This window comes from Armigeres subalbatus, chromosome 2 (assembly GCF_024139115.2).
Source record: "Armigeres subalbatus isolate Guangzhou_Male chromosome 2, GZ_Asu_2, whole genome shotgun sequence".
Classification (NCBI taxonomy): domain Eukaryota; kingdom Metazoa; phylum Arthropoda; class Insecta; order Diptera; family Culicidae; genus Armigeres; species Armigeres subalbatus.
In genome coordinates, this window is record NC_085140.1 from 313,860,036 (window position 1) to 313,875,825 (window position 15,790).

General features: G+C 41.4%; 2 protein-coding genes across 2 annotated transcripts; both read left to right on the plus strand.

The window, feature by feature from the left end:
* The first annotated feature begins 252 nt into the window (after nt 1–252).
* LOC134209869 (uncharacterized) lies at nt 253–4,435 on the plus strand. The gene is made up of 9 exons (XM_062685888.1): nt 253–375; nt 1,924–2,139; nt 2,234–2,385; nt 2,447–2,546; nt 2,602–2,928; nt 2,992–3,056; nt 3,311–3,375; nt 3,750–3,883; nt 3,986–4,435. The coding sequence occupies exons 1-9, from the start codon at nt 253–255 to the stop codon at nt 4,325–4,327; spliced, it is 1,524 nt and encodes a 507-aa protein (XP_062541872.1). The 3' UTR covers nt 4,328–4,435.
* A 367-nt stretch (nt 4,436–4,802) lies between these two features.
* LOC134212625 (tRNA (adenine(58)-N(1))-methyltransferase non-catalytic subunit TRM6) lies at nt 4,803–13,322 on the plus strand. Its single transcript, XM_062690638.1, has 2 exons — nt 4,803–4,961; nt 11,830–13,322. Exon 2 carries the CDS (start codon nt 11,852–11,854, stop codon nt 13,172–13,174), a length of 1,323 nt encoding a protein of 440 aa, XP_062546622.1. The 5' UTR covers nt 4,803–4,961; nt 11,830–11,851; the 3' UTR covers nt 13,175–13,322.
* The last annotated feature ends 2,468 nt before the right edge of the window (nt 13,323–15,790 follow it).

Sequence of the window (15,790 nt, forward strand, 5' to 3'; positions counted from 1 at the left end):
TGCTTAATGCAGAGGAAGCAAGTACCGATGGTTCAATAGTATCGTACAAGGACAGCAAACAATATGCAAACCACCCATTTTTCCAAGACCATCCTCATGCATTGCGATTATCACTTCACGTCGATGATGTCGAATATTCAAATCCTCTCGGGTCACGTAAAGGGAAAAATAAATTGACCGTCTTTTTCATTCAAGATCCAAAATTTCGATTCACGGGTAAATTCATCTTTGGATAGGATTTATGTGGCCCTTATGGTCAAAACAAGTGTGCTGAAAAACTATGGCTTCGAAGTCGTTCTAAAAGACATGATCAACGACCTTCTTGTACTTGAATCGCCTCAGGGTATCACCATTAACACTTCATCAGAAAGCTGGGTATTACGCGCTGCACTTGTAAATATTTTGGGTGACACATTGGCCATTCACGAAATCTATGGGCTTCTTGGACCCTCGGCCAATCTATTTTGTAGATCATGCTATATTTCACGAAAAGATTTGAAATCTGGTGTACTAGGTGATTCGTTTACTCATCGAACGGTAGAAAATGTTCAACAGAATGTAGCTGCTATTTTGAATCAGGAAAAAACTTCAAAGGAATGTGGAATACGCGCTGATTGTTCTTTACATAAACTGCGTTTTTTAGATGGCCTAATACGATGTGCTTTGATCCCATGCACGATCTCCTCGAAGGGATTTTTCCCATGATAATTAAGCTAATCTTAAAACAAGCTGTGGAGTCAAAAATCATTACAGATCAAAAAATCAATCATCTCATCAACACATTCGACTTTGGAGAATGCGAGGACTCAGTCAAACCGATCCCAAATTTCACATACCAAATATTGCATTCAAAAACCAATACCTTGAGCCAAACTGCGTCACAGACATGGCTGCTCATGCGTGCATTTCCTTTTATTTTCAATGAAGTACTTGAGCAAAATCCTAAATTAGGACAACTTATTTCGTCATTGCTTCTTATTGGCTATAATTGTTTTTCTCACAGATTAACTAAAGAAATGATCAACGACCTTCAGAACGCTACTCTAGAATTCCATAAAATGTTCCTTGAATGTTTTCCATCATCAATTGCTATAAACAAAATCCATCATATTTCCCATTATGCACAGTCATGTATTGAAAACGGGCCTCTCTACCATGCTAGCTGTTTGTTATTCGAGGCCAAATTCAAAGAGTCAAAAGGCCAGGGAAAAACTTGCGGAAATTTCATAAATCTGACTTTAAGTTTAACCAAAAGACTGGCGTTCAAGCAAACCTGTTCAATTTTAAATCATACATATGTCACAAATCATCCATCCATAATTTCATCAACTTTAATCGATAAAAACACAATAGACTCATCAGGCTTACTTTTCGATCTTTCACAAGAAATAGATGTAATTCAACATATGCAGATAAATAGAATCGATTTCCGACCGGGTTATGTGGTCAAATATCTTAAGGGTACTGGTAGCTTTTATGGGATTATTCTATTGATGGTTTGCCACGGAAATGATATCATTACAATTATTCAGGAACTGGACATAATTCAGTTTGATCTTACACTATTTGCTTTTAAAGTTAGGCTATCTCAGAACCTTATCAGAGTAAATAAAGATAAATTGTTATCGCGCAAATGTTATAACATGTGGAAACTGAAAGATAACGATAATGACTTGCTTGAGCTTGAAATATTACGACGATTAGATTTACGTAAATTTTTGATGAATAAAAAAAGGATTTGTAAAAATCATCATTGAATAAAACCAATCTTTTTCCTCATAACTTTCAAATTTATATTATAACGATATTTCAAGTAAGTATCTTTTTCTCAATCATTCCCTTTGATTTTAAAGTAAACTCTTAAAGAACACAAGTAGTCTCGTTTCCAATCATTTTAAATATTAAAATCAAAACTCCTCGCAGAATTCTGTCACTGTTCTATTTACATTTATACTATTTACATTCACAGCTAACCTTATCACGGATGAAATTCTTAAATACCTTGATGGCGGTGACTTGACAGAATTAGGCATATTGGAGATGGGCCCTCGTAAGATCATCCTCAATGTTATTTCTAAAATAACAGCACAACAAGAGCGTGAGATCCCAAAAGAGAACGAAAATTCGGAACATGAAAAGGTAAATTATCTTTTGAAATGCACTGTTTCAAGTTCCTTGTGAATAATAATTTATTATTTCAATAATAAAAACTGCATGTAACATTTTTTTGCAGACCATACAATCTATTCTGGCCGACGAACCAAAACTCCAAAGAATGCTAAAGCTTCTCACCGCTGGTTCCATTCCTGCCACTAACGAGCTGTTGAAAATGAATAGAGTTCTCACAAAATTCTATTTCGAGCGGATGATTCTGGAAGAGAAAAGGTAATATTTTTAATATTAAAGTCATTCGTTTCATATTAATATTGATTATATTATGTTCTAGATATCCGTCATGGGGTGAGAAGCAAGAATTGGCAATCAAGATTATCGAAGCCTTTCCACAGCTGGAAAAAACACGAGTGAGTGCTAATGCTCCAAGAGAGGTAAATTTCCATACATATTCCCAGTGCTTATGTTTAAACCAATATTGCTTTTTAGTCGTATTTCTTCTGGCGAAACAAAGGCCTTGGAAAAGGGCCACATTCCGGAATCATTGAAACACGCGTGAGCAATATGCGTAAAGATTTACCCTCGGAAGAACGACTTTTCCAAAGGCCAAAGCAAACGATCATAGTGTTGCCGGACGGAATTCAGGAGCTTGCATCCTACGTGGCAACATTGACTCCGTCTTTGCAGAACGTCAGGGAGATATCTGAAAAAATGTCACAATGCACGATCTTGCACCAATGGCTACTTAGAGAAACAGATGTCACTAACTCCTTGATAAAAACCTTTCCACACTTTCTTGCATATAATGGACTCATGGTAAGTTCACTGTTCTCAAAATGTATGTTGACTTCCTCTAATAACGAAAATATTACTTTCCAGGTCCAACAAGCCTTCGAACGGCTTCATCCAAATGCAATCAAGGATTGTAGCACAGACAAACAGACGTAACAGTTTGAACATTTTTCAGAAAAATCCATCGCCCATCTCCTCTACCACCATCTTGCGAGCATGTTGCACAAAACAATGTTTCGTATGACATTGTCACCAGAAGGCGCTGGAGTGAAATGTCAAACTCGAAGGATTACGACGCTAGCGCCTCTAGTTGTGAAACGCGCAATCGATCAAATTCAAATTGATCGTTGAAGTCATGGTCGATGAAAATTTCTTTAGTGTTACGTCTGTTTGTCTGTGATTGTAGTATGGATTCATTTATGCAGCTTGGAATTCTTATGGAAAAAAACGAATGGAACGTGGTAGAAGACGGTATGTTTCATATTTTTGAGTCCATGTTGTCTGTTAATATTTTGTCTGTTATTTCCAGTTAAAGGTTGGTATCGTGTTCAAAAGAAATTTCTTTTTCTATCTCAATCACATGTTAAATTCCGTTCACTGAATCGGAAAAGTAAAGAATCAAAACAAAATTCTCACAACAGTATCCACTTTAAAAGAACAAAAAAATAAAATTGGCATTTGTAAGGTTCCCACGCAAAGCAATGGGAGCTGTCACTTTACTTTCGGAAAAATATTCTGCTCGATTATTCCGTAAGTAAAAGTGACAATTTGCTCCATGCAGATCAGTTGTCAAAATTCCTCTCGGTAATATTGAACAAAATTCCGTAACCTCTCTACTTTTTAAGTCGATACTGGCCTTAACATCCGAGGTGCCCTTCGATTTTTGAAGAAGTTGACACATTGTGGCATCAAGCGGAAAATGGAAGAAGATATGACCATCGAAGAATTCTTAGCCACACCGCTGATTCGGTGGGTGAAAGTGAGTATTTGATTTTCCTTTTTGTTGTTTAGTTGGTCTGAAAGTAGTAAATTGTAAAAGTTTATTTGAATTTACTTACACGTCTATTTTGTTTGCTTTCAGGTTGAAAACACAACGAACCTGATCGCTACACGTAATCATGTGCATACTCATCCTGATTTGCCTCCTCACATTGTGTTCTGCGCTGGAACCTTCAAAACAGGCGACGATTCTGTTGTTTTTGCGGATCACATTATCCCTTGTGGTAACTCAGGTGACGTGGCCATTGACGTTTTGATGAAGCTTTTTCCAGTTCTGGGAATCGACGTGCCGGTCCTGCTCAAAAAGCTGTATGACCTGATTGCCATAAACCTTTGGGAAATCAAACAATGTTCCACTAGCACCAAAGTATCGCAGCTGACTCTACGTTTAAAGGAATTTATGAGTGCGATTCGATGCGATTAATTACTCTCAATGAGCAAAACTTTTTGTTCAGAATTATTTTGTTTACCTTTCAAGAAAACTGTAATTAAAATTACTGAATTATATGAGTAAATAAAACCCCAAAAACTATTCCACACTGAACATTTTAAATATCGAAAACCCAAAAAAAAAAATATTTTCTCCAAAATTTTCTATAGCGGGACACCTTAATTTAAGTAATTTTAACCCAAAGACGACTTTTAACTAAACAGTTTGATTTAACTCAAAGCAATGTACTCAAAGATTACTGAAAATTGAGTACTTAGCGAATAACTCAATTTTGAGTAGTTGCACTTTGCTGTCAAGTTGAGTGAAAAAGACTCAAATTTGAGTTGTTTCGTTTCTCTGTGTATGGAATTTATGCTCGTTTGTTTACTTTTTGCACTGAAAATGTATGTTTCCCCCCCGCGCTGGTTATTCCCATCTACTGGATCTACTGACGAAGTCGGATAACCTGTACATAAAAGAATCTTGGCCCGCACTTCGTATTTTCGAATGTGAGAATTTCAACTCTCACAACAAAATCAAATTTTGCAGTAATTGTTTATCCTGCCTTTTAAATTTGTGATCTTTAACGTTCTATAGTGACTTAAAAGAACATAAGAACTTATTTCGGGTAAGTGTGTTTTATATAAGTTTAGGATGGTAAGTTAAAATCAGACAAAATCAAACCAGAAAAATACTGCTCAGCTTTAAATACATCTCAGTTCCCTGTAACACGTGGGGATCCAACGTTCTGATACATAGGTAGCAGGCTTCCCTTCCGAATATCCTCCTTATGGCAGGCTGAATCCAAGATTGACTCATCTCGCCTAGCCTATAGCAAGTTTTTTGATCTAATAAGCTTCCTGTAAACAATAGAGCTTTGCGGCGGGTTCTGCGCTCCCCTCCTCCGCTCGAAATTAAAGGAGCCGACACGAATAATATTTTAAGCCCAGGGTTGTGAACCTCTCTAACAAAGACATAAAAAACGAAATCTTTTGGGCGAATTTCCTCTACTGCCATACCAGGTTAGACTTTGATCGATTTCTATTAGTTTTCAATGATACTTGATGGGCTACAGCTCTTCGATGAACTTACGCCGAATGGAGTATCCTTCTCCACTTGCCTCGATCCTGGGCCAATCGCTTCCAGTCGCCCTGAACATTGAGCGCCCTCAGGTCCACTTCAACTGCAAAAAGCCATCGTGTACGCGGCATTCCACGAAGCCTGCAGCCTATTCCGGGTTCCTTACTAAATATTATCTTCGCTTGACGTTCTTCCGGCATACGAACAACGTGACCAGCCCACCGTAGTCTGCCGTGTTGAAAGAGTTTTCAATGAATCATTTCTAAAAACAACATTGGCCTTAAAATGGGAATAACTTCGAGCTGATCATTGGACAACATCAGAGTGTATGTAATTAAGAGTGGCGACATGTGCCGCATTTGACAGGTCTCCTGCTCGTTTGGAACACGATTTAGTATGGGAATGACAGACGAATTTTGTTCCAATTTTGACAGTGTCGCCACTCTAAATTACATACACTCTGGACAACATTAATAACTACAGCAACAGTTCGCTAACTGGGCGCTTTTTAACTGGACTGCTTTTTAACTGGGCGTCCGCTAACTGGGCCAAAGCCCAGTTAAAAAGCGGTTATCCGTCAAAAAACAAAAACAAAGACTAGGCTGCGAGGGGAGTCGAAATGGTAAATTATTCTCTTTCCAAGTAAAATACCGATCATAACAATACATCGTAAATCCCCTCGTCAGCCCAGTTGAAAAGCGGCGCTCGTTAACTGGACTGATGTTCTAGCCCAGTTAGCGAATGGTTACTGTACCTATTTTTTTTCTTTATGGAAGCTACGCCGCTGTAAACCTCTGATGAGGTTTAATGCTGGAATCCACTTGTTTGCAGATTTCCCAAGTTTTTGAAATTCAGTTGCTACCGAGTTCTGGTGAGGAGTTTGATTTTGAAGTTTCAAGTGTGAAGCCTTTTTATTCGTTGGAGATACAGAAAAGTTTCTTAGACCTTCTCAGCATAGTCTTGATTTCTTCTTTTTCTTATTGACATTACATCCCCCTGGGACATTGCCGCCTCGCAGCTTATAGTGTTCGTTTATTCACAGGGTGTCGACTACCTGAAAAAAACTGGAAAGTCAGGGAATTTCAATTTGGACCTGTAAGCACGGTTCAAACCACTCAGAGAATGACTGAAATTTTATTCGTCTCTTTTTTTCTCACGGAAGTCTGACTCATCTTTTGTAAAGAGTGGAATTACTCAAAAACATTTTTTTAATTCAAAATTAAGTTCAACACAGGATGAAAGTGGTCTAAAAGAAATCCATTTATGTACAGGCCAACAGTGGGTCCCATTGATGACAATGAAGCTGAAAGATTTCTTTCAGCCGGAACTTGAAAATGGTCACGGAGCTAAACTAAACTTTGATTTACAGTCAAATTTCACTCGTTGGGCTATCTTTAGATGGGCTACGATTTAGTTGGGCGCCCGTTAGTTGGGCTGTAGCCCACATAAAACGAAGGTGGACGTCAAATTATGACATAAACGGCAGTTTTTTTTCTTTTTCGCAGTTGGCAGCTCTGAATTTCTATTGTATTGGCTGATTTGACAGCTGAAATCTCAGCCCAACTAACGAAAGTCTTTCATTAGATGGGCTACGAGTTTAGCCCAACGAGCGAAAGTTGACTGTATTTAACTAGTTGTTAACAAGGTGACCGTTCACGTCAAGCAGTTGCTTAATACTAAAGTTTTTCTCAACACGTGTTTCAGGCGTTCAATGAAAGTCGTCGCCTACTGCGATTTCAAATTCAAAACTATCACATAGCGAGGCGATCGATTTAAACAAGTCGCCGTCTACTTCGTTTTCACCCCCTCTCGATCGTCTACTCCTAACATTTTCCTTAGTGTTACGAATCTACCGCCTTCCAATGCTTTGGTGAAAATGTCCGCCGGTTGATCGAATGTTGAAATTGGCTCTACTACTAGCCTTCCTGCAGCAACGTGATCTCGCACAAAATGGTATCTAATATCGATATGCTTGACTCGCTTGCACTCGAGGTCACGCATAAGTCCTGCAAGCCAAATTGCTTCAGCAGCTGCAGCACTCAATGCCACGTATTCCGCTTCGCTGGAAGAGGTGGCCACCGTTGTCTGCTTTTTACTGGACCACGAAACTGTACATCCGTACACCTGGAACATATAACCACTAACCGATTTTCGATCGGTGGTGTCAGTTGCCCAATCCGCATCTGCATAGCCGACAAGTGGTTTTGCTTGTTCGTTTCTCTTCAGTTCCAGTACCAAATCCTTCGAGCCTCGCAGGTACCGCACTACTCGCTTCAGTGCGATCCAGTGATGCTGATCGGGTTGCTGTTGGAATCGGCCAAGATAGCCAACCGGGTAGCAGATATCCGGACGAGTGGACATCATGACATACATGAGACTTCCTAGAAGTTCACGGTAGGGCCCCGAAAAAGGCTCTTTTCCGACTGTTTCTAATTTCATTTTGAAAGCTTGAGCCAACCTCTTTTTCAACGCTTGAATTGTTTTGAGATTTGTGCCAACAATTAATAAATCATCAACGTACAGCACGAGGAACACCGCATCTTTACCGTCTTCGCTGAACCATACGTAAAGGCAATAGTCGTGGGTCGAACGCACAAACCCAAGTTTCAGCAACACATCATTGAATTTGTCGTTCCAGCAGCGGGGTGACTGCTTAAGCCCATATAACGACTTTCGTAAACGGCACACCATTCCAGGAGGAGCGTGTACTCCATCGGGAATTTCCATATAAATTTCCTCACGAAGCTCGCCATGAAGAAATGCCGTTTTGACGTCCATCTGGTGGAAAAAGCAATTTCGTTGTACGCCGATGGCCAACACAGTACGTATAGTTGTCAACTTTGCCACCGGAGCGTATGTTTCCTGGTAGTCCATACCAGGCTTTTGCAGATAGCCCTTCACGACAAGCCGTGCCTTGCATTTGACAGCGTTGCCATTTTCGTCCTCCTTCGCACGGAAAACTCACTTGGATCTGAGTGGCTTTGATGACGGTGGACGCTTTACCAACTGCTACACATTGTTGGTTTTCAAGGATACCAATTCATCCTCGACCGCTTGTAACCAGGAATCACGATCGTCTCGACCAGAAATCTCGCTATACGTGCATGGTGGTTCTGTTAAAGGGGAAATATTACCAGCAGACGTTGCTCTGAAACTGAATCCAGTAAAGAAATCCATAAACTTACCTGGAAGATTGCGCTCCCGTTCGCTTTGCTTCGTGGCTGACTCCTCACAGTCTCCACTTTTTGATTGCGAAGGGAGCGCGCCAGGAGTGTGTGCACCGGGTGGTGCATAATCGAACTCATTGTCGCTTGCATCATCAATTCCATGGAACTCTTCATCACTGGATTCGGATTCCAGCACGTTCACAGCATCGCAACTTTCAGGCTCCCCCTCTTGCTGATAACGTAAGGGAATAACCAAAGGAACATTGCTCTCGACGTTTGTCTCGATTTCGCGGAACGGAAAGCTGTTCTCATCAAATTTTACGTCACGTGCTATGAAAACCCTCCTGATATCCCGATCCCATAGGCGGTAGCCATTCGGGGCGTACCCAATCATCACACCTTCTCGGCTTTTTCTGTCCAACTTCTTCCGTTTTTGAGCAGGTACCCATGCAAAAGCTTTGCAATCAAAGATGCGAAGCTTATCGAAATCTGGTTTTGCTTTCAGCCAACATTCGGCGGGAGTAACACGTGCTTCTAGAGCTGTAGTTGAACTGCGATTCATCAGATACGTCCCCATCAATGCTGCCTCTGACCACAAGCTTTTTGGCATGTTGGAGTCAATCAGCATCGTTCGCACCTTTTCAATCAATGTTCGATTGAAGCGTTCCGCAACACCTTCTACCAGGGGTACCACTCCCTCACAACGCCTTCGTACTCACCGATTAGTGAAACTCCGTCTTTGGCAACGTCGACAACAAATAACTGTTTCAGCTTGCGCACGTCCTGTAAAAAGCTCCTGTTATTCACTAGGTGATCGCTGCATCCGGAATCGATAATGAAAACAGCGCTGTGCTTTTTCTCCGCCGCATTAGCTTGATTGACCATGAAGGTAACATCTTTACCTCCCACAACAGTGTTTGCGTCGGCTTTCACTTTCTTGACCCGACAATCCTTCTTCATTTGACCCGTTTTTCCACAACGGTGACATTTTCCGTTGAACTTTTTCTGCTTCTTGCCACGACCCCCAAAAAAAGCTGATGATTTTTCTTCCATCAAGCAGTCCGCTCGATCTGCACGTTTTGACTCCTCTCCTAACAATCGTTGCTTAACAATGTCCATGTTGAGCTCAGCCTCGTCGATATTCTCCAGAGCAGTTACAAGGGGATCGTAACTGTCTGGTAGCGTTAGGAACAACTGGGAAACTAAATCGTTTTCCTCCAGTTTTGCACCCGCAGACTTAAGCTGTCGCACCAGCTCGTCGAACACCACAAAATGGCTTCTCATCGGCGTGCCTTCCTTCATCCTTAATCTGGCCAGCTGCTTGCGCAAGAGAGTCTGACTCGCCACGGACTTTTTGGCAAATGTCAAATGTCGCCTACTGCGATTTCAAATCAAAACTATCACATAGCGAGGCGATCGATTTAAACAAGTCGCCGCCTACTTCGTTTTCAGAAGCAGAGTTAAATTCAAGGATTAGCTCGATGAAAGCAAGGTACTGTCTCCGGGGTACGTAAGTTACGAAGCTCACGTTGCTGTGCATACGTGTGCGTTTCAGTTTTCACGGGTGCTCCAAGCAGGTGACGCTGCAGGTCGTTTATGCGGCACATTAGAATGCAGCCACGACACGATTTCTGCACAAAACCTCTCCGCCATTTCGTCCACATTATTTGATGAGAGACTTTGCGTCCAGTAAAAAAATCAGCAATGCCGTGAAATCAATTTTACGAAAGTTTAATTAGACATTCGGCGGTACATGTAACGATTCATTGTTAGGTTACGACTGGAATTGAAATTTCAAGCGATGGGTGATGAGTGTCCAGTGGAAGCAAAGGAGCAGTGCACATAACACACACACACACCCTTTATGTGCATATGCACAGCACATGTTTCGAAATGGACAAATTGATATGAAATTTGCGAAAAAGAATCCACGTATCTTGGAGGGACTCGAACCCTTAACATTCTACTCTTTAGATAGGCGTGAAAACCCCTACACAACAAGACCACTTAAAGGTCACGTTTGCGGAAAAGCCATGTTTGATTTACCCGGATGTTTGATTTGCCCAACCGTTGATTTTCGTACGGGCGAGTTGCCGAATAATATGCAATTAATTAAAAAAAAAATTACCGTCCCGTCGTCGCGGGAGACAATGGGTCGCTGAACCATTGTCACCCCCGACGACGGTATCCAACAATTTTCATATTTTAAGTTACGTAAATTTTATTTTAAACCATTGACATAAGTAGGTAGTTGAATAAATTATCTTCAAGTATTCATGCATGATGATGACGGTCATGGATGACATGGACATCGTCGGCAACAAAAGTTGGACTGGTGGTGAATGCATCGAAGACAAAGTACATGGGCGGAACCGAACGCGACAGGGCTCGTCTGGGAAGTAGTGTTACGATAGACGGAGATACCTTCGAGGTGGTCGAGGAATTTGTCTACCTAGGATCCTTACTAACGGCTGATAAAAATGTTAGTCGTGAAATAACAAGGCGCATCATCTGTGGAAGTCGGGCCTACTACGGACTCCAGAAGAAACTACGGTCAAAAAAGATTCACCACCGCACCAAATGTGTCATGACGCTGATAAGAAAGGTAGTTCTCTACGGACATCAAACATGAACAATGCTTGAGGAGGACTAGCAAGCACTCGGAGTATTCGAGAGACTGGTGCTCAGGACCATCTTTGGCGGTGTACAAGACGACGGAGTCTGGCGGCGATGAATGAACCACGAGCTCGCTCAGCTCTACAGCGAACCAAATATCCATAAGATAGCTAAAGCCGGAAGGGTACGATGGGCAGGGCATGTTGAAAGAATGCCGGATAGCAACCCTGCAAAGATGATGTTCGCTTCCGATCCGGCAGGTACCTACGAGACGGCGTGGAGCACAGCGAGCGAGGTAGGCAGACCAGGTGCAAAACGAGTTGGTTTGGTGAGCGTGGGGCGCATTCGAGGATGGAGAGATGCGGCCTCGAACCTTGTATTGTGGCGTCAAATTGTTGATTCAGTGTTATCTGTTTAGATGTTAACTAAATAAATGAAATAAAAATGATGACTAAATTCCTCAATGCACCTGATTTACGTAGTTTACGTTGGGCGGCCGTATCTTGTACCTAACCCTTCCGATTTTTGCTGTACCTATGATATCTGATTCAAATTATTTGCTAAATAACATTCGCTTTTATTATAATGCCCTTATTTTCTTTGTGATCTAATATTATCAAAAACACATTTCAGGGACATCGCTTAATTGGTGAACATGTCGGATAAAATCAATGTTGGTGATTATCTCGTGGTAAAGCGCCAAAAATACACCAAATTACAAAAATTCACCAACCTAGACACCGTGGTACACCTGGGTAAAGATCAAATAGAACTTCGCTTTGCCGAAAATCAATCCTACCACACCACGTTTCAACTGGTTCCCAAGGAAGGCCGGAACAAACGTCTATTCACGTTAGATCCGGTGCAAACCGTATCTGAGATCAGAAACCTTAAGCAATTGCTGATCAAGGAAAGTGGCGCCGACAATAGGAATATCGTGGATGATGGTAGCACCCAGGGGCTCTCGACGGAGGAGATTCTGAAGTTACGAGAAGATTGTGAATCTTCGTCAGAGGTGATTGGAAAGTTGGTGGAGAACTCGAAGAGTTTTGCCGCCAAGACCGAGTACTCCCAAGAGAAGTATTTGAAACGCAAGGAGAAAAAATATTTCGAGTACGTTGAGATTAGACGTCCATCGATAAGGCTGATAGCAGACATCTATTGGCGATTGGACGCCGACAAAGTGATGGGTGTCCGTTCCGATACACTATCGCAGATCATTTCGTATAGTGGCGTTTGTGGGGTCGGACGTTTCCTGTTATATGAATCGGGAACAAATGGTTTGCTACCGGCGGCTTTCATCAATTCAATCGGAGCTGGGACTGATGCGAAGTTGGTGCACATGCACCCGGGAAATGTGGCTCAGAAGCAAGCAATCCAAGCGATGAATTTTATGCCGGAACAGCTAAGCAGATGTCTTTCGGTTAATTTGTACTCCGTGTTGAGGCATTTCTACCAAGACGGTAAAGAAACAGAAAGCAATTCTTGTGCGGAAACTACGGAGCCAAAGTTGGAGGAAGAAGAAGGAAATGACAAGAATACTACTCAGCATGAAGTCCCAGGCCAGAAACGTAAAAATGACGAAGAAAATGATGGTCCTGAACTTAAGCAATTTAAATTGGAAAAAGAAAACGGAGAAGTCAAGAAACAACCTTGGGAGCTTGAGAATGCGGTCGCAGTTGAACTGATGAAGGAAAAATTCGATGCATTGGTCGTCATTGCCAAGGAACATCCGTTCAACATCATAAAAGCGTTGATTCCATTTGTAAAGCCAAGTCGCCCTGTTGTAGTATTCAATACGGCGAAGGAAATATTGCAGGAGTGCTACATGGATCTGAAGGCAAGCACAAATGTAACCTACTTGCGGATCACGTCCAACTGGTTGCGAAATCTGCAAATTTTACCCAACCGAACGCATCCGGATGTTGTCATGTCCGGCAACAGCGGGTACCTTCTGACGGGGTACACGATTCGATGAAAGTTTATTTACTACACCGCCCATAAATGTATAACAGTCCCATTTAGATAGGAAATCAAGCAAACATGGGACTGATATGAATTTATTTGCAGTACATATAAGATTGGTATTTTGTGACAAATAAAATATTTTTATTTCCATACTAAAAGATGGGTAAGATGTTAATTGAATCTGAAAATGTCCATTAATGCAAATTAAATACCTATCGGTATTCGTTACATGTTGCGAGAATAGTCGATGCAAAGACTGTAACTACACTCAACCCTCTTTTTCGGTACCTACTTCTTTATTACGTCACTTCGTTCTTCGGTCTCTTTTTACGCCGCATGACATCGAAAAGTTCACCTATAAGAGAGATCTCTTGGAAACCCAAAGAACTAAGCACTTATTTTGATTCTTTAACATATGCCTTCCCTCCTTAGCCGTGCGGTAACACGCGCGGCTACAAAGCAAGACCATGCTGAGGGTGGCTGGATTCGATTCCCGGTGCCGGTCTAGACAATTTTCGGATTGTCTCGACTTCCCTGGGCATAAACGTACCGTCGTGCGGGGCTTCTTTTGATTCCGGGGGCTACTTTGTATTTTTGATTTCCTAAAAAAATATTTACGAAAAACATACCAAATTTGTAACAGAAAGTTGCCATCCAACTATCAACAAGACACCCAAATGGTGATAATGGCAATTTGACAATAATTTACGTAATAATTCGTGTTTCAAAATGTCCAAAGAAGCCCCCGATTCGTCAAAAGAAGCCCCGCACGACGGTATCATCGTGTTAGCCTCATAATATACGAATGTAAAAATGGTAACTTGGCTTAGAAACCTCGCAGTTAATAACTGTGGAAGTGCTTAATGAACAATAAGCTGCGGCTGTATCCCAGTGTGGGGATGTAATGCCAATAATAATAATAATAATAAGGAGAAGAAGAAGAACATATGCCTTCAACAATTGTTCCATTCCAGTTTATCCCAAGTAGAGTGAGTGCTAGTAATGGACCCCTCAACGACTGAAATTTACTTCAGTCGCTCCGCTAGAGCGAGCTTTTTGATAAATTGTAGTTCTGCTGCACCAGATGACAAGCAACAGGTATCAACAATGTGTTTCGGACATAAAACTAGCCAAAATATTCATTTCAACTATTAAAGCAAGCATTTTAAAATGATGTTGCTAGAATGCCTATTATGGCCATCTCCGGGTCCATAATACGCAATGTCGAGTTTGTTCATATACGTACAATGGTCCTCCCATTTGATTTACATGTTCCATGAAGCGCTTAAATTTACGATGCACCACGGTTTACAAGAAAGGCAAAGCATTTTTCACGATAAACACGCCATAATCTAAGACATGAAATTCAAAATAATTGATACCAATAGGGAAAAAAAATCTTTGTCTTTTAAAGTCAACAAGGATAAGTAAAAGATTTTTTTTTCTCTTAAGAATGGTTTTGTGCCCTTTTTGCCTTTCGCAAATGTTCCGACTTAAGGTCTATAATACGCATAACTAAAAGTCTCTAACTTAAAAAAAAGTTTATGCCCTTATGATCCAAAAAAATAGTTACCTTCAACAATTGTTGCAAAAATTCCTTCCATTGCACGTATCCTCTCCGGATGTTCTTTTGAGAAGTTCTTTTTTGCTCTTTTATGAGCCCTAAGCGCTTTTCTTCGGGCTTCTACCGCTATTCGTGTTCGGTCGCTCCACCAGTACAAGGCTGGATGGTCCGAGTTTGGTGTAGTTCTTGGAATTGTGGCAGCGGCTGCGTGGTGGATCAAGCTCGAGAAGTCCTCTATGCGGATGGATGGTCCATGTTCCAGTTTTTTGTCCAACTCCTCTCGAACGTTTGTTCAGTTGGCTTAATTATACAGCCACCGAGGGCGACGGCTAGTTTTCGGTGCAACTATATTTGCGAGCTCCAGCACTATAGGTGTGTGATCGCTTCCCGTGTGGTCTATAGACTTCCCAGAGTAGACGGTTAGTGACAGGGGCCGGGCACAGGGAGACATCGATTGCCGTGTCGGATTGATCGCGGGAAAATATTGAAGGACCATCGTTCAGCACAGTTAAATAAATTTCGCTGGCTAGGCTGATGATGGTGGATCCTCTTGCATTATTGCGTCGGCTGCCCCATGCTTGAGGGCGATTTTTTTTTATCTTGGCGGTAATCATACACGGTTTATTATTTTTTTTAACTGCCAATATCATGAGACATTCCATACCATCCGTTTCCTCATCGAAGCTTTCGCGTCCTGCTGACCGTTTAAAATCGTATGTTCTAGTGCAGCGGTTCTCAACCTTTTTCTTGAGAGGTACCCCTTCGAACTTGAACATTAATTGAGGTACCCCCTATGTTTTTCGTTGTAACTGAAAATAATCGTAACTCTTAAGATATAAGAAAAATTGACCCGAAAACTAACGGAATATATGGCTCTCCATAAACAATATCTGAAATTTTCATTTTTTTTTTGAAATTCCTCAATTCAAATTAAGTTCATACATCGAGCCCCCTTCTAATGAAGGCATCCGAGCGCATTGAAAAGAGGCTTCCGAGCCTCTTGAAAGTTGGATTCCGCGCCTCTTCCGAGCCTCTTGAAGAAAGGCTTCTGAGTTTCTTGAA

What these genes read in the sequence shown, in the direction of transcription:
- LOC134209869 (XM_062685888.1), top strand. Translation starts at nt 253, where the DNA reads ATGGTCAAAACAAGTGTGCTGAAAAACTATGGCTTCGAAGTCGTTCTA. An exon ending in ACACTTCATCAGAAAGCTGG is followed by an intron (nt 376 to 1,923) that starts GTATTACGCGCT and finishes AACTCCTCGCAG; the next exon opens with AATTCTGTCACTGTTCTATT. An exon ending in CGCTGATTCGGTGGGTGAAA is followed by an intron (nt 3,884 to 3,985) that starts GTGAGTATTTGA and finishes GTTTGCTTTCAG; the next exon opens with GTTGAAAACACAACGAACCT.
- LOC134212625 (XM_062690638.1), top strand. Translation starts at nt 11,852, where the DNA reads ATGTCGGATAAAATCAATGTTGGTGATTATCTCGTGGTAAAGCGCCAA.